General features: G+C 44.1%; 1 protein-coding gene and 2 long non-coding RNA genes across 4 annotated transcripts; 1 reads left to right on the top strand and 2 right to left on the bottom strand.

The window, feature by feature from the left end:
* Window positions 1–6,289: 6,289 nt before the first annotated feature.
* Window positions 6,290–7,816, bottom strand: LOC137909554 (uncharacterized). Its single transcript, XR_011105999.1, has 3 exons — window positions 7,688–7,816; window positions 7,027–7,157; window positions 6,290–6,835 (listed from the first exon to the last, which is right to left on the bottom strand). It is a non-coding gene; the product is annotated as an uncharacterized lncRNA (long non-coding RNA).
* A 2,481-nt stretch (window positions 7,817–10,297) lies between these two features.
* Window positions 10,298–11,843, bottom strand: LOC137909552 (uncharacterized). The gene is made up of 3 exons (XR_011105998.1): window positions 11,711–11,843; window positions 11,052–11,182; window positions 10,298–10,860 (listed from the first exon to the last, which is right to left on the bottom strand). It is a non-coding gene; the product is annotated as an uncharacterized lncRNA (long non-coding RNA).
* Window positions 11,844–16,366: 4,523 nt separating this feature from the next.
* On the top strand, window positions 16,367–25,607 carry slc22a16 (solute carrier family 22 member 16). Of its 2 annotated transcripts, XR_011105994.1 has the most exons (9): window positions 16,367–16,467; window positions 17,041–17,517; window positions 17,720–17,837; window positions 18,317–18,875; window positions 20,801–20,928; window positions 23,672–23,781; window positions 23,978–24,077; window positions 24,244–24,974; window positions 25,193–25,607. XR_011105994.1 is itself a non-coding variant. In XM_068753766.1 (8 exons), the coding sequence occupies exons 1-8, from the start codon at window positions 16,424–16,426 to the stop codon at window positions 24,424–24,426; spliced, it is 1,719 nt and encodes a 572-aa protein (XP_068609867.1). In that variant the 5' UTR covers window positions 16,367–16,423; the 3' UTR covers window positions 24,427–25,176. The 2 variants fall into 2 exon arrangements, 1 of the variants encoding a protein (XP_068609867.1); XM_068753766.1 differs by lacking the exon at window positions 25,193–25,607 and having other exon boundaries at window positions 24,244–25,176.
* Window positions 25,608–26,504: the final 897 nt, after the last annotated feature.

The following is a 26,504-nucleotide window of genomic DNA, read 5'->3' as shown; positions in this document are numbered from 1 at the left end:
TCAGTCGCTAAAGTAGCCAAGAACAACAATGTGCATCCGCATTCATGCAGTAGTATCAATATTTAATGTTCTTATTTTACATGCATGTCAACTTTCATCACTTTCATTTTCTCACCGCTTATTCCGCTATCGGGTCGCGGGCCAAGCTGGAGCCAATCCCAGCAGTCAATGGGCGAGAGGCAGGGGACACCCCGGACAAGCCGCCAGTTCATCGCAGGGCAACACAGAGACAGACAACCAGCCACACACACACTCACACCTACGGGCAATTTAGCGTCACCAATCAGCCTAGGCTGCATGTTTTTGGTGGTGGGAGGAAGCCGGAGAACCCGGAGAGAACCCACGCAGACACGGGGAGAACATGCAAACTCCTCACAGAATGGCCACAAGCCGGAGACGAACCTGCGACCATCTCGCTGTGAGGCAACAGCGCTTTGCATGTCAACTAAATGTACTTATTTAAATACAAAGGAATCACAGCAGGAGTCATTTCAGGACACTTTCCAAAGTCTGTCCTGATAACTGAAGGACGTGGCTCCCATTCCACTTGCGGAGAAGACAAATAGCCCAGCCCCTGTTCCAGTCAGGTAATAAGGGACTGCAAGCTTCTTGAGTGACCATTAAGAGTCAAGTAATAGAGGATATTTTGCTCTGGCTTTTACATGGAGCCAGCACAGTCTGAACCAGCTATAGAGATCGTAGGAATAAAAAAATGATATTTTCACACGTGTGTTCATGATTGTTGCAAGAGAAGGTAGAGAACACTCTTCTGCTGTTAGGAAGCATCAAGAAGTGCTGTGACCCAGAGGACACACACACCCACACACAAAGAGCTAGTCTGCCAGTCAGGTAACTAATTACTAATCCATGACAGCAGAGCGGCTCCAACCTGCATTTCCGTCAGCTTCTCACCCAGTAGAGCCGACCTGATGGTGTTAAAGGCACTGGAGAAGTCAATAAGCATGATCGTCACAGAGCTGGCCGGCTGGTCCAGGTCAGTGTACACTCGGTTCCTCTACTCCCAGGAGGGGCTGGTAGGCGAACTGGAGAGGGTCCAGCAATGGGCTGACAATCAGCCAGAGCTGGTCCAGGATCTACAATGGGGTCTTCATGACGTGGGAAGTCAATGACACTGTCTGTAGTCCTTAGGGCTCCTGGGGTGGGGCGTCTTCAGATCTGGAACAACGCAGGATGTTTTCCACAGAACAGGAACCCTCTGAAGGCTGAGACTAGAGTCAATGCAGAACTCCACACAGCTGGGGCGCACAGTTCTTTGATCACCCCCCCCCCCCCCCCCGGGCTGACCCCCGTCAGGGCCAGCTGCTTAGCCTGAGCGGGTCAACTGTTAGGGTCCATGAACACGGCGCATCGGATCGCAATTTTACTCTGAACTCTGATCGGAATAAAGAAATTTTGTCCATGTAAACGCACCTACTATTGGTCTTGGTGGGGAGGGGGTAGACGCTGAGTCTGAAGACTGGGGTGTGAAGTGGGGGGGGGGGGGGGGGGGTGAATGGTTGAAGAGGTGAGGTGAACCTGTGAGACCTTCACAAGAGGAAGAGGAAGAGTCAGGGTGTGAAAGGGGAGGAAGTGTCAAGAGTTCACAGGTTGCCGGTTGGGTTCCGACACCAGTAGGGACTGAAGGGGATTGACTTGGTGCCGTTGTGTCTCATCTGTTGAAAAACAGATTCTCTCTCATTGGCCCTTTCAATCCCACCATCGACGCCCCTGCTGCCTTTTGTCCTGTAGCCGGTGATGTTGTTTATTCCCCTCCAGACCTCACGCATATTGTTAGTATGCAGTCTGGATTCCAGCCTTCTCCTGTAAAGTGTCTACACACCGTCCAACTCTCTCTCTCTCTCTCCTCCCTTCCTCCCTCCTCCTCGCACTGCACGCCGCCATTAGCTGCTAACGTCTGTCTCGATGGTAAAACTTATAATAAAACCACTTTTTATATTACAGCAATACTGTATAGCATTATATCATTGTGTGTGTGTGTGTGTGTCACCGCCCCCCTGATGCTATTAGCGTTAGCGGTGATTTGGGTGTTTTCAGATGGCCTGAATGCGACCGCTAGAGAAATGTTCAGTTATTTTATATGGGAACAATTTAATTGATTTACGAGCTCAGTGCAAGAACGAATTATACTCATACGTCAAGGTATTACTGTACAATACATGTATTCTCATACATTAGATTACATCACCTTACAAGAGAATGGGTGCATCAAAGCGCATGTAACACTCAATCCGCATTCATCATAATTGATATTGAGTGTTACGTAATTAATACAGATGAATAACACAAAGAACTTGCTAACAGAATGAAGACATGCTCAGTCTCCCTGGAGAGAACACATGCTCTGTTTTGATATACGAGACACTGCCAGCTCCGGAGAGAATTCCTTTCTCTCTCTGCGGCTTCCTGCTATAAAGAGGTCGAATATCACGACCTGCAACAGAAGAGCCACCACAGATCTGATTTGATATCTTGCAGAAGGACACTTGAGTCTTCTGCGCTCACTGACACATAATAACAATGTTTGCTTAGCCAAGATAACAGTGTCTCCTGCAGTTTATCTATCACCCTGTGACTTTGGTTGTGTGGCCTGTTATCCTAGCACAATTAATTTATTCGCATTTTCTGTTGAATCTGAGACTGCCTACTGAATATAGACTGTTATTTATTTATTTTTACTTTAAATATGCATATATTTGCACTCCTAAATGTGACTTCTGATCCTAATCAACCTTCACCATTTCACCACAGTCTTCAAAACAATTCACCTGAGCCACATGCCAGACAGCAAGGTTCAACTGATCTGCTTGCACTCCGTTCATTTGCTTCAGGTATGATACAGTAAAATTAGACTCTAATCTGCCGCTGACAGCTCCTCTGCGGACTCATATCACATGAATAAACAGACTCCTGAGCCACTAAATGCTCAAAGGTCCTTGTGGACATATCCGTCACCCCTCCTCATCACTCCCTCTGGTAGCAAAGACATTCATCTCTTTGTTGTTGGCTGCAAGAGATGGTAACAAGAGCCTCCTGAGGAGAAGTCACTGAAACAGACACACAATGGACTTCTGTGTGTGTGTGAACCTGGAGAGAGTGAGTGTAAGCAGGACAGATTGTGTTTGTCTGTCCATTACTTTCTTCCCTAAAGCTGGGAAACTGAGGAGGTAAGGATGTGTTTTTCCTGCCACAAAACTCTACCTGACGTCCACGGGGATGTTTGGATGAGTCGTCTGAACGTGGCAGGAGTTTCGCCTGCATGTCACGATGGCAAGAGAGAAACGCTCCTTTAAAAAGCAGAGGAGACAGACGCTTCATTCATCCCAACTAAAACTTGTTTCTGGAGATGTTTGGTTCACTTTTAGGGTATCGGAATGTCTCATTTGAATGTTTTTGCTGCAAAATGTGTGACAGTAACGGGATGAGAGGAAAGGCACCTATTTGTGTGTGAGACCACACAGTTGTCACCACAATACAGTATTGTGTGATTTTTGTGTTTATTTAATTTAAACACAAAAATCAGTGCAGAGGCGAAGAACGACTGATCCAGCACAGCTGCCGAGGAACAAACAACAAACCTCAAATTCTTGTAAAAAAAAACTACATGCTGCGCCCCTTGGTTTTGAACCCAGGACCTTCTGGCTGGGAGTCAAGCGTGCTACCCACTGCACCACCGAGAATGCAGTACGACGTCACATAAGGAAAAAGCACAGCTCCAGTGCAACACGCTGTGGTCTGAAATAGCACCTCATCACCCGACAAGTATGACTTTGTTATACTTGTCGGATGATGACTTTTTGTGTTTATTTAATTTAAGCAGCTGCAAGATAATTTCCTTTGTTTTGCAGGGTTCGATATTTCCTTTTTAATTTAGGGATGTCATTTTATATTATTTCATGCATGTCATTAAGAGGAGGTCGAGGCTCCTCTCGTGGCTTCGGCAGCGGGGGAGCTGCTGGGCCTGCAGGGCCTTAAAGGACATGGAGCCCATGGGTTGGCAGGACACTGAGCGAGGACACACAGGCACGGCTACAGTGATGCACCAGGTGATGTGTCAAAGTGTTTAGAGGAAGGTGTGTGATGGGCGAGAGGGTTTATGGAACGTCAGCATGGGTTTTGATTAAAGGGGGGAGGGGGGAGTTCAAGGGAAGACAGATGAAGGAATGAAAAAGAGGATGAGAGATGAGTTAATGGATGAAAGATGTGCGAGCAGGAGGGATGGAAAGAAGAGATTTGATGGCAATAGAGAAGAAGAGAGAGAAGATATTAGTGCTACTGAGTAGAAGAACACTGATACTGCAATCATCACTTGGGAATGATATTTCATGTAATGATACACTTTTAAGAGTTGACTTGGTGAGCTTGATTGATCAGAAAATTAAAAAAATGATAATGTTTAAAACTAAGAGTCCACATCGAAAAATGTTTAGAAAATTAATCCCAGCTCTAAAAATCCCCAGTGGTGGAAGCATGTCTACTGTCAGTCAGAATAAACTACACATGCATCAGACAGGAAGAGCAACTTAGTGGAAGAGAGAATGCAGCAAAACACATGCAAGGCTGCTTTCACACACTGCAGGCAATAAAAACTAAAGTGTGAGTACAATACAATGCAGTAACACACAAAACCTGACAGCAGAGGGAGACAACATGATAACCAGAGGAATACTGTCTGAACAGCTTACCGCCATCCAACTGTGTGTGTGTGTGTGTGTCGGCTCTGAGTGTCTAATACAGACTAGTAAAATAAGTTTCAGACGCTGTCATGTTAACAACTGAAAGCGAATCAGATGTCGCCACGATACAGTCTCAATCTCCGTGCGTGAGACGTGGGTAGACCGAACACCTGGACTCCCACCAGCTCAGTGGGTCTGCACTTCTTTGGATGAGCGGCTCCTCAAGATACGATCTTACTTTATTTTATTTTGCCTTTGTGTCAGCCGCGTTAAAATGTGTCCAGATTTCTACGTTTTCTATCTCTCGTTTTTTTCCTCACCCTTTCTAGCGCGTCGTTTGTCTCTGGTCTAAAGTTCTCTCTCTCCCTGCCTCCCTTTCGTTTCGTCCGCTCGCTGTGCTGCGTGTGCGTAAACACCCCCCACCCCCTGCTCGTTGTGGACACGCACACGCCCACACACACATCTCGACCAATCACGTTAGACTTTAACAGACTTTTTTTTGGCTCACAATGACGGAAACCAGCTCCTGTCGTTCACTTCAAAGTCTGAAGAGCGATCTACGGGCGGCACACACACTTTATTACAGCGCGGACACCCGACAACGTTAATTACGTGATATTAGAAAATATATATATATATATATTTTGAAAATTTCTCACGGCACACCTGACGATCTCTCGCGGCACACCGGTTGGGAAAAGCTGAACTAGAGACACACACACTGGAAGCCACATTAACCCATGAACCAAAATCCACACGCAATAATAACTCTCACACCCAAAATCAGTGTCTCTCCAGCATCATCACAAAGTGCAGAGGCGAAGAACGACTGATCCAGCACAGCTGCCGAGGACCAAACAACAAACCTCAAATTCTTGTAAAAAAAAAAACTACATGATGCACCCCTTGGTTTCGAACCCAGGACCTTCTGGCTGGGAGTCAAGCGTGCTACCCACTGCACCACCGAGAACACAGCACGATGTCACATAAGGAAAAAGCAGAGCTCCAGTGCAACACGCTGTGGTCTGAAATAGCACCTCATCATCCGACGAGTATGACTTTGTTAATGCCTCGAGTTTCCTACCCCGCACTGGGGGGTGGTTGGTATTGCTACCAACTGCCGTGTCGGAGGCCCCGGGTTCGAGTCCCGCTGTGGGAGTGGGGTAGAGTGGGGGTAGCAGGGTAGGCCTGGGGCCTTGCCTGGGCGGGGTGAACTGGACCGGTCCACTTCACCCCGCCCAGGCGGCCCTGGGCCTACCCCGCTACCCCCTCTCTATCCCATTCCCGTAGTGGGATCTGAAGCCGGGGCTCTTTGAACTTTTCGACATCGCTACCAACTATTCCCCCACCCCCCCGTGCACACACCGACGCACGCACTCATACACTACGGACAATTTGGAGTAACCGATTCCCCTAAATTGCATGTTTTTGGAGGCAGGCGGAAACAGGAGAACCCCGACGCAGACACGATTTGAACCCAGTACCATCTGGCTGTGAGGCCAGCACAAACTCAACCAGCTGATAACCAGTCATTAACAAATTCTCAACACCAATGATGACATCACAGACAATCTGAATATACATACTTTAATCTCACGTCCACAAATAATCAACAACAAACCTAACTGCAGGCACAAATTGTATTGATCCAAATATAGACATTTTGCCAGCCGAAATATATTACATTTTAAAAAAGGTCCAAATATTTTAGATCTCCAGTACTCACACAATGCTGCCGTAGTACTCATTCAGTACTGCCCCAGTACTAATAGAGTATTGATGTTAACAAACCTCTTGAAAATATAAGCTGCCCGTTATGGGCTTTTCTTCCGAGCAGATCAGATCAGCAATACGAAGAAAATGTACATTTATATTTCTATCCATCTGGTTCACGTTTCACATCTAACACTGTAAAAAATAAAACAGCAAATACACTGCAAGAAAAACCCATGTGTTCATTTGGCCTTTGGCTTGCTGACAGGATGTGATGTCACAGATCACACATCCAAGCCTCGTATCAGAAAGTCGCTCCACCAGCATCACATCCACGTCTGACTCGTCCCCACGAGGGACGCTGCCATTGCACTGACGGAGAGATGCTTTCCGCTTCCTGGGGACCATGGTAACAGGAAGTCCCGCCCCTGAAGTCGACAAACATTTTGAAAAAAGAAGTGTGAAGAACAAGATGATGAAAAGAGAAGTGCTACCTCTATGTAGTAATAATGAATACAACTGCGTAGTCAGAAATAAAATACAAAATAACACGAAGGAGGGACATAAATAAGGAGACTACCGTCGCTTTATCATGCTCTCAATACATTTCCCAACCCACCTTGCAGTCTCTTCCTTTTCCGGGGCTGAGTGAAGTCAGGAAAAAGGAGAACCCTCCGTCTTTTCTGCCGTCCAATCAGGAGTAGCGCTCCATTCTTCTCCCGTGGCTCCTCAAATATTGTTTCAAGACTCCTGTGGGGTGAAAAACAAAACACGGTAGAAGACTGGAGATTCAGCGAGCTGTCCAGTCCTTCAATGGCCTCAGGGGACTCAAACAAGTTACGCCCCGTAAAACCTTTTTAACCTGAATACTTGTCTCGTAATTGCACTTCCGGTTAGATGCTAAACTGCATCTCATTACCCCCCCCAGCCACACCTGGGTGCAGCTCAACAAAAGAGCTCACCTGAGGGTGTCTAATTTCTCTCGCGGCTCAGAATCCCATAAACATTCCTACAAGTTAATTCGTCGTCATTTGACGAACAGGAGCTCCTTTTTTTTTTGGCCTTATTACTTTCTCACATCGGTCTTTTTTATGTGACATGAAACAAAGGGACACTCACAGAAAACGAGCGGTATTTAGGATCGGCGTGAGAACAAAACAGAAAAAAGGGATTCGGAGAAAATACAAAAGCTGCTCGAGCTAGCTGCGCCTAGCTACCGTTAGCATATTATATTGCGCGTGAGTCGGTTAAGATGTCATAAATCGGGAAATTCATTTTACCTTTTCAAAGCCTTCGGATTCGTTTGGTCTCCTTTAACTCCTCTTATCTCATTTTAAGCGCTTTCGACGCTAGAAAACGCCAAACCTGGCCGTGCGGTCCGGTGCAAGACACGCTTCTGACGTCACTAATGCCCGGCGCTAAATAGCGGAAGTCACAATCACAATGATGGAACTTCCGCTGAAAGTTTCAAAATAAAAGTGTTAGTCTAGCGCAGTGTTTCCCAACCTTTTTTGAGCCGCGGCACATTTTTTACATTTACAAAATCCTGCGGCACACCCCCAACCAAAATGACACAAAATGACACTCTAACAGTACATATTAGATTAGATGACCTTTATTATAATACATATAATTAATAATATAGTTTTTTTTATGTATTTATACTTAGTGGGAAACCTGGGGCTGTTTCGATGAACACAAAATGAAGACACACACAAAGCTCTTCCTCATCAGCTCTCAGTCTCTCTCTGCTTGTAGTTTTTATCGCCGTCGAGCTTGAGAAGCTCAGCTCACACAGATATGTGGTTGAAAATGGGAGCAATGTCAGAATAGCTTTGTTGGCTAGAACGGGGAACTCCTTGGCAACAGATAACCAGAAACTGTCCAAAGGAAGATCAGCAAAGTTTAGCTTTAAACCACCATCTTGTTCCAGTTCAGTGTAGTGATGGGAATTCCAGCTCTTTTAAGAGAGCCGGTTCTTTTGGCTCCCAAGTGGCTCCTCAGATTTTTTTGTTGTTGACAAAATTAATTTAATACCAAATCATGTGCAGTGTAAAATTAGCTACTAATGTAAAAACATGCAATATATCAAATGTTTATTAAATGTCTTTATTTAAATCCTCTTTGCACTGCTAGCTACAATAAACATATTATATAATATAAAATACAAAACCAAACCAAACACATCTCACAGAGAACAAGGTCAAATCTCTGCATTTAAATCTCAAACAACACAACAAGAAAACATAAATTAAAAAGTGCAAAAGATAAAGCAGCATCAGGTAACAGTTCTACTGTTTTACTGAAGATTGGCATCAAAGGAAACCGAGTGGCTCAGCTTGGAGGGGCTGATCCTGTTTCTCCTTTCTGTTATCATCTGTCCTGTTCTGGAGAAGATTCTCTCTGAGGGGACAGATGTTGCCACGATACAGTCTCAGTCTCCGTCTGTGAGACGTGGGTAGCCTGAACACCTGGACTCCCACCAGCTCAGTGGGTCTGCACTTCTTTGGATAAGCGGCTCCTCAAGATACGATCTTACTTTATTTTATTTTGCCTTTGTGTCAGCCGCGTTAAAATGTGTCCAGATTTCTACGTTTTCTATCGCTCGTTTTTTTCCTCACCCTTTCTAGCGCGTCGTTTGTCTCTGGTCTAAAGTTCTCTCTCTCCCTGCCTCCCTTTCGTTTCGTCCGCTCGCTGTGCTGCGTGTGCGTAAACACCCCCCACCCCCCCCGCTCGTTGTGGACACGCCCACGCCCACACACACATCTCGACCAATCACGTTAGACTTTAACAGACTTTTTTTTGGCTCACAATGACGGAAACCAGCTCCTGTCGTTCACTTCAAAGTCTGAAGAGCGATCTACGGGCGGCACACACACTTTATTACAGCGCGGACACCCGACAACGTTAATTACGTGATATTATAAAAAATAAAAATAAATATATATATTTTACTTTGGAAAATTTCTCACGGCACACCTGACGATCTCTCGCGGCACACCGGTTGGGAAAAGCTGAACTAGAGACACACACACTGGAAGCCACATCAACCCATGAACCAAAATCCACACGCAATAATAACTCTCACACCCAAAATCAGTGTCTCTACAGCATCATCACAAAGTGCAGAGGCGAAGAACGACTGATCCAGCACAGCTGCCGAGGACCAAACAACAAACCTCAAATCCTTGTAAAAAAAAAAACTACATGCTGCACCCCTTGGTTTTGAACCCAGGACCTTCTGGCTGGGAGTCAAGCGTGCTACCCACTGCACCACCGAGAACACAGCACGATGTCACATAAGGAAAAAGCAGAGCTCCAGTGCAACACGCTGTGGTCTGAAATAGCACCTCATCATCCGACGAGTATGACTTTGTTAATGCCTCGAGTTTCCTACCCCGCACTGGGGGGTGGTTGGTATTGCTACCAACTGCCGTGTCGGAGGCCCTGGGTTCGAGTCCCGCTGTGGGTGTGGGGTAGAGCGGGGGTAGCAGGGTAGGCCTGGGGCCTTGCCTGGGCGGGGTGAACTGGACCGGTCCACTTCACCCCGCCCAGGCGGCCCTGGGCCTACCCCGCTACCCCCTCTCTATCCCATTCCCGTAGTGGGATCTGAAGCCGGGGCTCTTTGAACTTTTCGACATCGCTACCAACTATTCCCCCACCCCCCCGTGCACACACCGACGCACGCACTCATACACTACGGACAATTTGGAGTAACCGATTCCCCTAAATTGCATGTTTTTGGAGGTGGGCGGAAACAGGAGAACCCCGACGCAGACACGATTTGAACCCAGTACCATCTGGCTGTGAGGCCAGCATAAACTCGACCAGCTGATAACCAGTCATTAACAAATCCTCAACACCAATGATGACATCACAGACAATCTGAATATACATACTTTAATCTCACGTCCACAAATAATCAACAACAAACCTAACTGCAGGCACAAATTGTATTGATCCAAATATAGACATTTTGCCAGCCGAAATATATTACATTTTAAAAAGGTCCAAATATTTTAGATCTCCAGTACTCACACAATGCTGCCGTAGTACTCATTCAGTACTGCCCCAGTACTAATAGAGTATTGATGTTAACAAACCTCTTGAAAATATAAGCTGCCCGTTATGGGCTTTTCTTCCGAGCAGATCAGATCAGCAATACGAAGAAAATGTACATTTATATTTCTATCCATCTGGTTCACGTTTCACATCTAACACTGTAAAAAATAAAACAGCAAATACACTGCAAGAAAAACCCATGTGTTCATTTGGCCTTTGGCTTGCTGACAGGATGTGATGTCACAGATCACACATCCAAGCCTCGTATCAGAAAGTCGCTCCACCAGCATCACATCCACGTCTGACTCGTCCCCACGAGGGACGCTGCCATTGCACTGACGGAGAGATGCTTTCCGCTTCCTGGGGACCATGGTAACAGGAAGTCCCGCCCCTGAAGTCGACAAACATTTTGAAAAAAGAAGTGTGAAGAACCAGACAATGAAAAGAGAAGTGCTACCTCTATGTAGTAATAACGAATACAACTGCGTAGTTAGAAATAAAATACAAAATAACACGAAGGAGGGACATAAATAAGGAGACTACCGTCGCTTTATCATGCTCTCAATACATTTCCCAACCCACCTTGCAGTCTCTTCCTTTTCCGGGGCTGAGTGAAGTCAGGAAAAAGGAGAACCCTCCGTCTTTTCTGCCGTCCAATCAGGAGTAGCGCTCCATTCTTCTCCCGTGGCTCCTCAAATATTGTTTCAAGACTCCTGTGGGGTGAAAAACAAAACACGGTAGAAGACTGGAGATTCAGCGAGCTGTCCAGTCCTTCAATGGCCTCAGGGGACTCAAACAAGTTACGCCCCGTAAAACCTTTTTAACCTGAATACTTGTCTCGTAATTGCACTTCCGGTTAGATGCTAAACTGCATTTCATTACCCCTCCAGCCACACCTGGGTGCAGCTCAACAAAAGAGCTCACCTGAGGGTGTCTAATTTCTCTCGCGGCTCAGAATCCCATAAACATTCCTACAAGTTAATTCATCGTCATTTGACGAACAGGAGTTCCTTTTTTTTTGGCCTTATTACTTTCTCACATCGGTCTTTTTTATGTGACATGAAACAAAGGGACACTCACAGAAAACGAGCGGTATTTAGGATCGGCGTGAGAACAAAACAGAAAAAAGGGATTCGGAGAAAATACAAAAGCTGCTCGAGCTAGCTGCGCCTAGCTACCGTTAGCATATTATATTGCGCGTGAATCGGTTAAGATGTCATAAATCGGGAAATTTATTTTACCTTTTCAAAGCCTTCGGATTCGTTTGGTCTCCTTTAACTCCTCTTATCTCATTTTAAGCGCTTTCGACGCTAGAAAACGCCAAACCTGGCCGTGCGGTCCGGTGCAAGACACACTTCTGACGTCACTAATGCCCGGCGTTAAATAGCGGAAGTCACAATCACAATGATGGAACTTCCGCTGAAAGTTTCAAAATAAAAGTGTTAGTCTAGCGCAGTGTTTCCCAACCTTTTTTGAGCCGCGGCACATTTTTTACATTTACAAAATCCTGCAGCACACCCCCAACCAAAATGACACAAAATGACACTCTAACAGTACATATTAGATTATTAGAAAAAATAAAAATAAAAAATAATTTTTTTGGGGGTGATATTGGAAAATTTCTCACGGCACACCTGACGATCTATCGCGGCACACCGGTTGGGAAATGCTGCCCTACAGTACCTGCAGGGTCAGTGTCCCCTGGAAAATGTCCCAGATGCTGTCCCCTATTACCCCCCTGCTGTCCCACCACAGTACCTGCAGGTTCAGTGTCCCATGGGCAATGTCCCAGACGCTGTCCCCTGTTACCCCCCTGCTGTCCCACCACAGTACCTGCAGGGTCAGGGGGCTGAACATACCATCCTGACACCAGAGATGTTCAGGAACCTGCAACACTTTCCTGCTACCCCACAGATGGTAAGCAAATCTACTATTTTTTTACTTAAATCTAAATTCTCAGGAGGGTTGGGGGTTAATTCAGGTGACACCTTTGGAGTTAATCTAATCACTTATTCTGCTCGTGCGTCCAGATGCGGGACCTCCCAGGGGTAACCATCCATGAAAGGGTAAACACGCATATGCAGCTTGTAATACTGTAAGTAACAGACACAAGGATGAAAGCAGCCGCTGATGCTCTCGCTTTGCTTCTGTCATCTAATGCCTGTCATCTCTGTGAAGGAATGGACAACCATTCTACGTTGCCCCACCCTCTGTGTTCCCCCCCCGTTGCTGCTGCTGCTCCTCCAGCAAAACCCGCTAAAGCCAAGTCAAAATCGTAAGTTTCCTCTGGAACGGTTTCATCCCGAATCAACTCTTCTTGATTTTTTAATTCAGACTTGTGATTTGCTCACAATCTTTTCTGTCGTGCCGCGTTTCATCCTGCTCCTCTCTGCTAACTTGAGCTCTCCAATGTGCCGCCAGGACTCGTTCCAAGAGGAATTCGGATGGCTGTCATCCATAAGTGAAGAAGCCTCAAAACGCCTTCATGCAGTTCCTGACGGAGCAAAGGCCGCATGTTGACCTCAGCATCCGGCTCCGGGGGAATGGGGCCGTGAATGCAGCTCTGGGGCAGAAGGTATAAGACTTTTAGTTATGGTTGTTTGTTACACTCAGATTTGATCAGTGCTGGATTAACAGGACAATACTTTCTACATCATGAGTGTGTTTGCTGATGTGCTTCTGCATTGTTGGATTATTATTCATTTTTATTATTATTATTCGTTTATTGTTGGATTATTATTCGTTTATTGTTGGATTTGTGGAGCTTTCTTTTGTCCAATAACTTAATCTTGTACAATAAACATCCAATGGTTTAGGAATTAATCTCAAGTGCTTGATGATCATTGAATGACTTTTCTTAACTCAACAGAAGGCTGCTATACTGACTCTCTACTACCACCTAGTGTTCTTTTAGAAACGCTATCATATGGCGTGGATTACATAACACCTGAAGTTCAGACCACAATTAATCTGGTAATGATAACGGAACCAAGGGGCTCTGATAAACTGTCTTCACGTCTTCCTTTCTTACACATATTTTCATAATTTCTTAGGATTTCTGGAATTCGGTTTCTTTTACTACGTCTTCTCCTCTTACCAAAATCAGCCCCAGGGCACAGAGGCCACGCCAGGTCAAGCAGAGGTCTGATTTGGAGGAAAGCACAAACTCATCAAAAATGGCTGCAATATATTGAATAATAATAATAATACATTTTATTTATATAGCGCTTTTCTGGACACTCAAAGTCGCTTTACATAGTGTATATAATATAAAAACAGCAAAGAAATGCAGACAATAAAAAATGAACACGGTTTTAAATTAAATAAAATGTACAAAGTAAAATTAGACATTAAAAGCAATGTTGAACAGATGGGTTTTGAGTTCTTTCTTGAATGTGTGTGGGGTCAGCGATGGAGAAAGCTCTATCTCCCCAGGTTCGGAGTATAGTCCTATAGGGAAGGGACAGGAGGTTGGCGTCAGAGGAGCGGAGGGAACAAGACACCCGCAAACGCCTCAAATCATTTGTTTATGACGTTCAATGGTTCTTCCACTCATTTCATACACATTTAGAACTATGCTGTAAAGTTCATCCACTGTTGAGGTAGAAATCTAACACAGGTCACTTACTTACTCCACCTCAAACCATTAAATGTGAAAGAGAAACAAGAACGTGGGATTCTCTCTCGGATGGACAATGATCTTATTTCTGTATTTCAAAGAGTAAAAAAACTAAATTTGTTCAAAGTTGTTCAATTTCTCTTCAGGTCATTGTTTTTCGATTAGCTTTGATGGATCTCATTTACTGAAAATGCGATTACTTAAAAAAACCCACACACAACACAGGAGGAATACATCAGTTTGCTTTTGTCCCGTGAGGGACAAAAGCAAATCAATCAGCACAGCAAATCAATCTTCTCCACTTCACCCTGTCCTTTGCATCGTCCTCCCCAACACCAGCCACTCTCATGTCCTCCCTCACTACGTCCATGTATCGTCTCCTGGGTCGTCCTCTAGCCCTGTTCCCTGGCAGTTCCATCCTCAGCATCCTTCTACCGATATAGTCCCTGTCTCTCCTCTGGACATGTCCAAACCATCAAAGTCTGGTCTCTCTGACCTTGTCTCCAAAACGTCTAACCTTCACTGTCCCTCTTATTGTCTCATTTCTAATCCTGTCCAACCTGGTCACTCCCAAGGAGAACCTCAGCATCTTCATCTCCTCCACTTCTAGTTCCGCCTCCTGTCTTATTGACTACATTCAAGCGAATCTACATTTCACCATGTTTACTTGGTGTCACCTTCTCCTGGAGTTTGAGTAATCATGGAGATCTTCCAAATGTTTTGTGTGTGTGTTTTTTATTAATAAAGAATGTGCAAACATGAATTTCATCTTGCTAAAAACAAATCATAACTTTTCTATAAATAGTAAGAGAAGAAAATGTAAAAACAAGCCCCCCCCCCCAGCCCCAGACACGACGCAAGCATGAATTCTAAGGCTACATGCACATTTCCCACCAGAATGAGTGGAGCCTATGGCGAATTAGTGCGATGACAAAAGCAAACACTCACAGTTTGTAGTTGTAATCCTGCTGAATCCAGTCAAAGTGAGGTACAGCAAGTCAATACAGCCACAACTACCTCACAGATCAATTATTAATCAAAGGCTCCACCAGCAGGAACACGTTGAGGAGACTCTGGGTCAGCGTTCAAGAATCTTTTCTATTGGGAATTATCCTAATTTTTGCAAGCGAACCGATATCAACATTTTCAAGCGGACCAGAGTTTGCTTGTTTGGTCCGCACCAGAGTTTGGATTAGCTTTCACACCTGCACAATACGTTTTTAACATAACCTCTTAACAAATGCCAATCAAATGGTGAATAAGATACTCTGTAGGGTTCATAGGTTTGTAGATCTAATAGTAATGAAGTCAGTGCCTCACCAGACATGAACCTCACCGCAGGTCACTGGGATCCAGTAAATCCTGCAGCCCGGATATCGGATAAACGGTCAGCAAGATGAATGAATGATCCCTTATCCAGTGTAGGGATAACCCGATCCCAGGTGACGTTGGGCCCTCAACATATGTTAAAAAAAATTACGATTGTGTCACACATTTTCTTTGGCACGGCCTATCTATCTATCTGTCTGTCTGTCTGTCTGTCTGTCTAAACACAATTTCGCTGTGTGCTTGCAGTGTAACATTGTAACATATAATGATAAATAAAGATATCTATCTATCTATCTATCTCTCTGTCTGTCTGTCTATCTATCTATCTATCTATCTATCTATCTCCAGTTTGGCGTGTGTGCACGCACGCGTTTGTGTAGCGCACGCCCTGAGTCCGTTAACTATGGAGAGAAATTTGTGTCAAAAAGATTTGCAACTGCAAAACGGATTTGCAACCGCAGAAAAGATTTGCAAGCAAAAAAAAGATTTGCAAGCAAAAATATTTGATAGATAATAATAGCATTGTTTGCAAATATTTTCTTAAATTGCAAATCTTTTTTTTGGTTGCAAATCTCTTCTGCAGTTGCAAATCCGTTTTGCAAATCTTTTTTTTGGTTGCAAATCTTTTCTGCGGTTGCAAATCCGTTTTGCAGTTGCAAATCTTTTTGACACAAATTTCTCTCCAGCTGTCTCCTGGATCGAACACAAACGTCTCTGAGTGTTTCCCTCCTGACTGCATACAACTACAAACCCAATGGAACATTTTTGACGTTGAGCGGAGTTCAGTTCTGTCCTCTCTAAACCAACGACCGGGAAGAATCTGATGACGTGTGTCGAGCGTCGATTTCACAACTACATTCAAAGGGTATTTATAGATATTTAGTGGAGGAACAGAAAATCCGGGTACGCTCACATATATACAGCTTGGACGGGACATTGTAATGTGACACCCGCCAACAGGAGAGACGCACCGGGAGCCGCGCGTCCACGCTGACCGGGAGGGAAAATGACCGTAGAGAGAATATTCGACGAGCTCGGACATTTCAAAAGGTACAAGAAACATCACTTGTCCAGATTTTGTTTTTGCTTTTGCTGAATAGATTTGAGGCATTTGCGGCATCATCCGCAGCCTGTTATGTAACGTCAGTGAAAGTTGTTTTATTACATTTTAGACAAAAGTATTTTTCCAAAGTAGACGACATTAAAATCACACAAAGAGAAAACAAGTTACACGTCCTGTTTTTGGATACTCATCTAAGAGAAATTCGACTTTAGTACTCTTTGAATGAGGATTTATCCAAAACTGCAAGTCGAAAATGTGCCGTGCGCATTTTGTCATTTTGCGTAACAAAATGTTTTGTAGTTAAAAGTTTGCTGACATTTTTTACAGTTCAAGAGTCAGCTCCAACAATTACACTGACTCTGTATGCGTTCTAAAGGAATAGGTGAACATTTTTACAGTTAATAAAAAATAATTCCTTGATATAATTAAAAGAAAAGTAGATTTCCTAATCTTTGTGAACGATCTTTGCCGGTTTTTAATTTTTTTAAAGAAGCATGCTGCTACGCGTCTCCCCTTCCCCTCTGATGTCATCATCATATTTTTAACACCGCCTTTCTCAGATTTCAGGCATGCCTGTACTTTGGAGCGGTCTTCCAATCTGTGTCTTGTGGGATCCACTATCTGGCCTCTGTCTTTCTGGTGGAGACGCCAAACTTTGTGTGTAGCATTCCTGACAACATCACCGATGTCCTGTACGGGAACCTCACGGGCTCCAGCCTGGAGAACTTCCTGCCGGCCTTCCAGCCGCAGGCCGGGCCGCTGGTGGTGAGGACCGCCGGAGGAGAGCAGTGGGAGCTCAGCCGATGTCACCGCGCCCTGCGAATCGACCCCACAGACTTTTCATATGAATTTGACGGCAACAAATCAGTGACGGCCTGCATCGGGAACTTTGTCTACGACCACACCGAGGTTTACCAAAGCATTGTGACAGACTGGGACTTAGTGTGTGGCAAGCAATGGCTGCCCAAGCTGTGCCAGCCCACCTTCATGCTGGGGGTGCTGATTGGAGCAGTGGTGTTCGGGGCCCTAGCTGACAGGTAAGGATGGGGGGGGGGGGGTTGAAAGGTAGTGCTGTAGCGTGACTGGATGGAGGAGGGAGAGCAGGATGCATGTCTGGGTCAGCTGGCCTTCCGAGATGGGGCTGGATTCCCGATGTGACAGGAATTTACCCCCCCCCCCCCCCCCCTTTTTGTTGTTGTTTTGTTTCCCCACCCTTATATGGATGCATCTTTCCTCCAGAGTTGGACGTGTGAAGATCATGATGTTCACCAGCCTCTCTCAGTTTCTGCTGGGGGTGTCTGTCGCGTTGTTTGGAAACTACTACATCTTTGTTGTGCTGCGCTTCTTTCTGGCCATGGTGAGTGCGAGTGTGTCTGTGTACATGCACACGCACACGCACACGCACACGCACACGCACAGACAGATTAGGGCTATAGGAGTGACATAGGAGTGATATGAGTTATGTATACTTTTATGTCAAAGTAGTACTGTATTTAGAGATATAGACATATAGATGTAAAGTGTAGCTATCGATAAATGTTGAACTGCTGATTCTATTTTGCATGTCTTACATTTAGTTTTAGATTTGGGTTTATTTTTCCCCATCGTAAATAACCATTACATTTTACAGGTATGACTTTAGAGCCTTTATAGCAACAGCATGTTTGAATCCTCCGGATGTTTGTTGTTGTTCATTCTCTCCCTTTCTGCCTTTCAAGCCTCCTTTTTCCTCCTTCCCTCCCTTCCTCTTTGAATCCCTCGCATCCCTCCTTTATTTTCCAATTTTCAGATATTTTTTCCCTCCAGGTCACTTCTTCCCATCTTTGCTTTTGACAGGTATCCAGCGGCTACCTCGTAGTTGTGTTCGTCTATGTCACAGAGTTCACAGGCATCAAGGTGCGCACATGGACCTCCATGCATGTGCACGCGGTCTTTGCCCTTGGCATCATGGTGGTGGCTCTGACTGGCTACCTGGTTCGGGTCTGGTGGATCTACCAGATCATTCTCTCTTTGTGCACCTCGCCTTTCCTGTTATACTGCTGGAAGTTCCCTGAGACGCCCTTTTACTTGATGGCCAAGGGCCGTTACAAGGAAACTCAGGCCCTCCTGGACACAATGGCTCGCTTCAATGGCCTCAAGAATAATCTGAGGGTGGAGGAGCTCCTGGAACCAGAGGAGAGTCAGACTGAAAAAGCGATGCTGGGGGAGGCCGAGAAGGGGCCAGCCCACCCAGAGAAGAAGCTCTCCATTCTGGATCTGTTTGGCAGCTGGAGAATCGCCGGCCGTACGTGCACAGTGTTATCCATCTGGTTTGTTGGTAGCCTGGGCTACTACGTCTTCTCACTGGGATCAGTCAACTTGGGCGGAAACAAATACACGAACCTCTTCCTTGTCGGTACGTTATTGGCTAATGAGTGTGAATGTTTTCATGTTGAATGGAAAGAGGAAAAATTCATTTTAGCACATGTTGCCTTTGTTTGAATGATGACGGCAAAGAACACCAAAAACATCTAGTAGCATCGAATTGCCTGGGCTTCATGTATTCCGTTCAACAAAATAGAAAATTGCACCTCAGATCATTTCTGTTATCAAAATAGTTAAGAATGGGACTTGCAATTTGTGATTTACACCATAAATGATTGTCCTACATTTAGTGTATCTTGATTCTTAGATTCCATATCCATGGAAACAAACCTTTAGCAATTCAATTCAAATTGATAACATTATTAGTTTAGAAGTTATTCACAAAAATAACATTTTCAGTGATGGCGGTTTCTTCTGGATCCAATTCCGTAGCTTTTGAAGAATCAACAAAACCATTTGTCCACTACTAATTACAAAGTGTCTAAAGGCCAGCAAAAAACAGAACCCCCTTTGTGGAAATAATTAGAGATATATTGTTGAAAGTGTCCAAAAACAAAAAAGTGTCCAAGTGTCCAGAGAGTCGGCTCTAAAGAATCCAGATTCGATCTACGTGTAATTCGGTGGTTACATAGCGGTCCCCACCCTACATGACTGTGTCAAATTTCGTAAACATCGGTCAATAATCCACCGAGATATTGAGGAACACATTTTGAAGCTCCATTGACTTAGCTCTGACTGTCTACATGTTGAAGTGTCCTTGGGCAAGACACTGAACCCAAAGACATTTGTAGTAGAATAAGAAAAAAACAAACAAACAAACAACTTGATGCTGGAGAAAGTTTGCGTATGTGTGTGTGCTAAATGGATTAGGTTGCTGTTGACGACTGTAAACTTCTTTATCACCTCTGGGTTTTAAATGCACAACTTGTCTGCATCTGTGTTTCTTAAATCATGTGTTTCGGTGGTTGTGCAGGGAGGCTTGTGCGCCAGCCCATGCAATCTGATAAGTCTCCTCAGCTCTGTTTGCCAAGTCAGGCCCGGTGCTATTTAAAACGCTTCCGAGTTGGTCCTTTGCAATGTTTGTGCTCTAGATGCCGTAGCTTTATGTTCCTTGCCTCCGTCGTGAAAATATTTTTCCATGTGGGACAAGTTTGGTTCTACAACAGCAGGCCAATTTCCCTGCTCTATCTGAACAGTGCCTTGAGATAACTTTTTGTTGTGAACTGTTGCTATGAAAATGAATTGGATTCGATCTACGTGTGTTCTCTTCCTGGAACCGTCACCTTACCGTGGTGGAGGAGTTTTTGAGACCAAATGACCCTAGGAGCTATGTTGTCAGGGGTAGTTTGGCTCTGGTAGGTTTTACTATGGTAGCTTGATCCTCAGCGAAGGACCAGACATCCTCTGTTACAGAATCTGATGATCTATTGTGTCAAAGGCTGCACTGAGATGCAATAAGATAAGCACAGAGATCAGTCCTGAAAAAATAATGTGAGGAAGAAAGTGATAGACTTTGAGTTATGCAGTTTGCCTTTCTTTGCTACTCTTTTTTAGAAACCAGTCAGTTAAGGCTGTGTACTATCAAGAAAAAATGTCACTCTTTAGGAATTTGTTTTCACCGAATTAGAAATATAGTGTTTGCAATATCTTTAGCTAATGATATAAAAACATGATGTCCTAATTATGTAATGCCAATTTAACAGCAAATTCCTCAGTTTAATTTCAACATTTGGGAAAATAATATGCAATTAGTACATTTAGTTTATGTTGTTCCCTTAATGTCCAATAGAAATATTTCTAAACACTATTTATTGAAGTAAGAAACCAAAGAAGTGGAGCGCATGGCTGTGGTTACATCTGAATTGCTGTTTTGTTAGGTTTCCTATGTAAAAGCATGCCCTTTAATCAGATCTTGATAACCTTTGACCATGGTCCACTGTCATTGGTTGTTTTCAGGTTTGGTGGAACTCCCCTCATATCTGGTGGGCTGTTTTGCGATGGACCGTATTGGCAGGAAGAAGACTTGTGCACCGGCTCTGCTCCTGGCTGCAGTCACCTGTATGCTCATCATTGTGGTGCCAAGTGTACGTACTAAATGCATATGCATGTGTGTGTGTGTGTGTGTGGAATCTTTCATTTTTGTGTGTACAGTATATAAATTTAGTCTAAATCTCATTAATTAATTACAATAAACTCATAATTGACTTTTATAATCACAAAAAAAGAAAAAGAAAATTCTGATGGGCAGATACGTTCCAAATTATTCTTTGTTGCCAGTTCTGTCTTCAGTTCTAATGTGACACATGAATGCATCTTCTGAGCGTGTGGTCTAAACCCTGACCCAAATTAGCCCTACCTATAGATTGGTTTGGCAAATACAGTAGTTGATGAGTAATGTTTAAGCAAACGTGACCTTTTACTAGGGCAGCACGGTGGCGCAGTGGGTATCGCTGTTGCCTCACAGCAAGGAGGTTGCAGGTTCAAATTCAACTTGGGGCCTTTCTGTGAGGAGTCTGCATGTTCCCTCAGTGTTCTCCCGCCACCAAAATGCATACAAATGAGGTGAATTATGAAGAGTCTTTAACTGTCTAGAAAAGCGCAATATAAAACCAATGCATTCATTGGTTACGGTAAATCCATAGGTGTGAGTGTGTTTTTTTTGTCTACGTGTGGCCCTGCTATGAAACGGCGACTTGTCCAGTCCTCTCACCCTTAGAGATGCAGGGATAAGCCCCAGCAACACCCACGACCCGGACTTGGGAAATAGGTGGTCAAGAAAATGAATGAATGACCTTTGACCTTTTTTTTAAACCTCTGTGCCACATTAGCATTTAGCCGCTAAATCAGAGGTTCCCAACCAATGGTCAAACATTTGAATTAATTTATTATTTTTGATACCTTCAAACATTTTAACCGCATAAATTTGTTGCTCAAATATAGTATAAATTGCAGTCCTCATCTTTATATGAGATATTAATTTTGCAGGAGGTACGAGGTTTTTTATGAGTGCGAGGCAAAGAAGAGGTTGGGATCTTCTGCTCGAAATAAAGACACTCCATATGTTGGCCTACATTTATTCCCACATACCAGATGGCATTTAGCTTGCTTGAGAAATTCCATGAACAAATAAATCTCATCTTGGAAAAGATGCTTTGGTATCTGAGTGTTAGAAGGAGTTTCATCGTGCATAGAAACACTTTAATGACTAGGAGGAGACCACATGAAATCCTTGCTAAATGTTCCTTTTAGTGTTTAAAGGGGACATATTATGAAAAACTCACTTTTCCCATGTTTCTACACTATTATGGTGATTTTGGGTCCTTATCAACCCCCAAACAGCTAAATAAACCATTAAGTAAATCTTTCGTTGGGTAGGTCTGTAATCACCTCCTAAAACACGTCTGGAAGAAATCGCGTCCCTTGTGACACAGTGAGCAAATGTGCACATGCTATGTGCGCTCTGTCTGCGGGTCTTCATGGTGACCAGGAAGCTGAGCCGAAAGGCGAAGCTCTCCATTTACCGGTCGATCTTCGTTCCTACTCTCACCTGGCCGCGACACGTTCCTGGTTGAAGATGGATGGAGGATTCAAAGCATTTCTTTTCTGTCCTGAGTTTATTCGACGATCATTGTGCCGTGTGTGTGTGTGTGTGTAGAGACACTCTTCCCCACTTCGCACACAAATGCTTTCCCGCATGAGTCGAAGAAGATCAGAGTGGATAAAAAATCATTTTTTTGTGGTAATTTTGTGGTAAATTGGCAAAAAATGTTTGGTTTGTGCTGTAAACTGCATGAGGAAGTCTGGAGTGGCAGAGAAGTATGTCAGCTTAGTTCAGGACATGTCGGACAATTGTACGACAGCAGTGAAGTGTGCAGTAGGAGTAACAGGGGAGTTTAGTGTAGAGGTGGGATGCACCAGGGATCAGCTCTGAGCCCCTTTCTGTTTGCCATGGTGATGAATAGACTAACAAACAGTGGCGGGCGGTGCATTTTACGCCTAGGCCTTCAGTGAAGTCCTACTTAGTCCGACTTGAATAAATACCCCTCATAATACCATCATTTATGACACCACTGCTTTAGAAATAATGTACAAACACACACTTACGCACTACTGGGTGCTGCATCACCTCAATCGTGTACAACACGGGATATTTTTTCCGGAGCATTTAAAAATCAATAAACTGCATCAGCAATTAAAACTTACCACTATACGTGGTACTATCAAAGTTATAAATAAAAGGGAATTTAACATTATTTTCCCAAAACGTTTTAAAGTCCACCATGAAGCTTTAAATTGCGAACTTGCAGTTTAATATAAGAAAGACTGCAACACAACGTGTTGTACTTCCACTACAATCACACAGCTGCACCGGCGCACCACATTATTTACATACATTGCATTTACGGTATATCTGTGATTTTATTTCATTATGTTAAATAAATAAAATGTTGGTACTCACCAAAACAGCTGTCCCGTTTGAAAACAAAATCCATTCTCCTTTCTTAAAGTTCCTAAATCCAGTGTTGCTCCAAACATCAACCCTTCTATATCATACATGCCACCTCCTATCCATGGTTCCATAGCCAGAGGTATCCTCTAGGAGCCCAACTAAAGGCTAAAGGGGGACAGAGCAGTCAGGGTCCGAGGCTCCAGAGAGAGCTGCCTGAGGAAATCAGGTCAACTGAGTCTGGAAATGTCTTATAAATCAGCTGTGACATCTTTTACAGGCTGAAAACAGCTAAACAGAGTTTCACACAACTGTCATCCGGATGTGCACCAGAGGAAACAAAAGTTTCTAAAGTGCTTCACTCCCTTCATCACCCACAGGACATTGAGGCTCTGGCCATCGCTCTCAGTATGTTGGGGAAGTTTTCCATCGCCATTGCTTTTGGGCTCATCTACCTGTACACCTGTGAGCTTTACCCAACAACCATCAGGTGAGAGCAAAGTTCATCAGGAAACCCAGTTCTAGAGTAGATCTTGTCGAAGGACGGCATTTAGGTCCTTTTAGTTTCTTTCATTGATGGCTCCAAAGAAATGTACCAGGATACCTGGTCCTCATTTATTCAGACTTGATCACATGGGAAGCTGGAAACAGATTTCTGACGCCAGCTGTGATTGGTCTGTCTCCAGGTCTCTGGCGGTGGGCACCGGCAGTATGATGTGCCGCGTCGGCAGTGTGGTTGCCCCCTTCTGTGTGTACCTGGCTGATGTCTGGGTCTACTTGCCTCAGGTATGCTCTTTCTGGCTGGTTTTGTCCCTGGAAATTATTAAACGTTTCATCATCTGTTATCATTTGCCACCATTTGTCAGGGTTTTTCTATGAAGGCCTACTGGCAAGAAAACATAGTTGGACTAATACCCCCCCCCCCCCTGCATTCATCACAACCATCTTGTAGCTAATCGTGGGAATATTGGCGTTCATTATCGGAATGCTGACATTGCTGTTGCCCGAGACCCTGGGCAAACCGTTAACTACCACCCTGGAAGAGGCGGAAGCTCTGGGAAGCAAGCCCGGCAAAAAGAAACCAGCGATGGGGAACGAAGACGCCAAGAATGAATTTGAGCTGAATCAAGGTTAAGGCATGACCCTGAGATGTTGGCTACTGGAAAGGTGAAGTTCCATAAACTGAAATTAATTATTGATTTATTGTATTGTGAGAGGAAAATGGAAAAATGTTCAAGTGAAATCTTGTTCTGCAAAACATTTCAGCGTGTTGAGACATCACAGAAATGAAGGAGCATAAGTGCCATACATGTAACGGCATACAATGCGATCCCAGCTGTGCTCTTTTTTCTCAAAAAGTGCATCTCAACAAATAGCTTTACGAACACAGTGCTGTCACGACTGCAGCGGAAACACGAGTTATAATACACGTCTCAGTGTCCTAATATCACTGAAGTGCCTTAATTTTTTGGTTCCTTTAAATCCTATCTTTAGGATCTCAGGGCAACTGGACATCACTGAAAAAAAGTGTTTCTCTGCTCTCCGTTTGGCAGGATTAAGAAGGCGATGTTTACCCTTTAACTCTTTTCTCTATTCTTTATTTCCTTCTGTGCGGAGTCCGTGCGTTCTACCCGGGTCTGTGCGGGTTCTTGTCTGGGTTCTCCGGCTTCCTCCAAATTGTCTGTAGGTGCCTGCGTGTTTGTGCTGTCTTTCAAGTGGCCCTGCGGGGAGCTGGTGCCTCATCCGGTATAGCCCCGCCTCTCGCCCATAGTCAGCTGGGATAGGCTCCTGCAACACTTGTTGCATGTATATTTGCTCCATTATGAAATAATAATAATAATAATAATAAAAAACCAAGGTTGTTCTTGAATCATGTCATGTTTCTATCTACTCCAACCCAGACGAACAGACACCTTATCTGAGCAGCTTTGCAGATTCAATGTGCAGTTCCTGTTCGACTGGAGAGTTCAATCCAGTGCAAGAAAGTGGGGTATAACATTCTGTCCAGGCATGAAGAAAAAAAGAACGAGTCGGATTGAAAGCAGCAGCTCAACATCTTGCTATTGCTATTGGCTAGTGGAAAAGAGGCCCTCCTCCCTGCCACGTCAGCCCCCTCTGCAGCTTACAGCAAAACCTCCTGTGTCCAACTCTGGAACCGAAAAATGAAGACGCCACGTGATCCTTAACCCTTTATGGGGCGAGTGACTATATTTGATCATTTGAGTTTCTACATGCATTCCAAGGAGTGCGCTATAAAAGGTTAACAGAAAAGATGCAAATTTAAACTTTTTAAAGTGCAAATAGTAATAAAACTGATGCCACAAATAGATTGGTCATGGAATCCCGCTCTGTGAGGTCATCGTTGGAGCTGCAGACTTCAAGAGTAAACTTTAATGAATTCCAGACTTTTCCCCTTGTGTTCCGTTTTAGAGTTTACGGCTCGCTGTACTAACGTCGGAATCTATGGAATCTATTTCCGTGTCTCGTGTTCTTGAAGCGGAGGAAGAGGGCACCATTTGCTGGCCATGGCTGGAAGTTGCATTCAATTAAATGTGGCTTGCCGGTAATATCTGCAGTTTAAACCGATAACACATGAAGGGTTCATTTCAAAGAATGAAATGCCAAAGTGTTAACAGCTGGAGCTATTTGTGATCTCAGCTGGAACATTGTTGGCGTTGCATTGCACATTCACATCCTCCTGGGCTTTGGACAGCAAACAGATTTGGCAGCGGTCTTGTATCCACACAGCATCATTCATCAAAGATGCTCTGTATATATATATATATATATATATATATATATATATACTCAGGGCCACTTGCTGGGGCCCGGGGCAAGCAGGAACCCACGCCGAATAATCCTCCACGACATCAACCCATTCGTTTTTAAATCAAACAGCCACACAAAATAAATGTAAAAATTACTCTTCATGACAAAAAACTGAAGTATATAAGAACATTACAAGAACTTCACAAACAATCTCAATTAAATCAAACACAAAATTTTACTGATCACAAACAGCTGACGATTCATAAAGACTACAACCATCTGCTGGGTAATATAAATGCCATCCGATTCTAATTCTCACGTTAGTTTAGCAGGACATAGTTCAGCCTTCTCTATTCGTTAAAGCCATTAAATTAACAATTCACAATCAGGAAATACTACACTCCACACAATTAAAGTGTTTTCTCTGCAAATGATAAGCCTTGC

This window comes from Brachionichthys hirsutus, chromosome 20 (assembly GCF_040956055.1).
Source record: "Brachionichthys hirsutus isolate HB-005 chromosome 20, CSIRO-AGI_Bhir_v1, whole genome shotgun sequence".
NCBI classification, from domain to species: Eukaryota; Metazoa; Chordata; class Actinopteri; order Lophiiformes; family Brachionichthyidae; genus Brachionichthys; species Brachionichthys hirsutus.
This window is presented reverse-complemented; position numbering and strand designations above follow the sequence as displayed.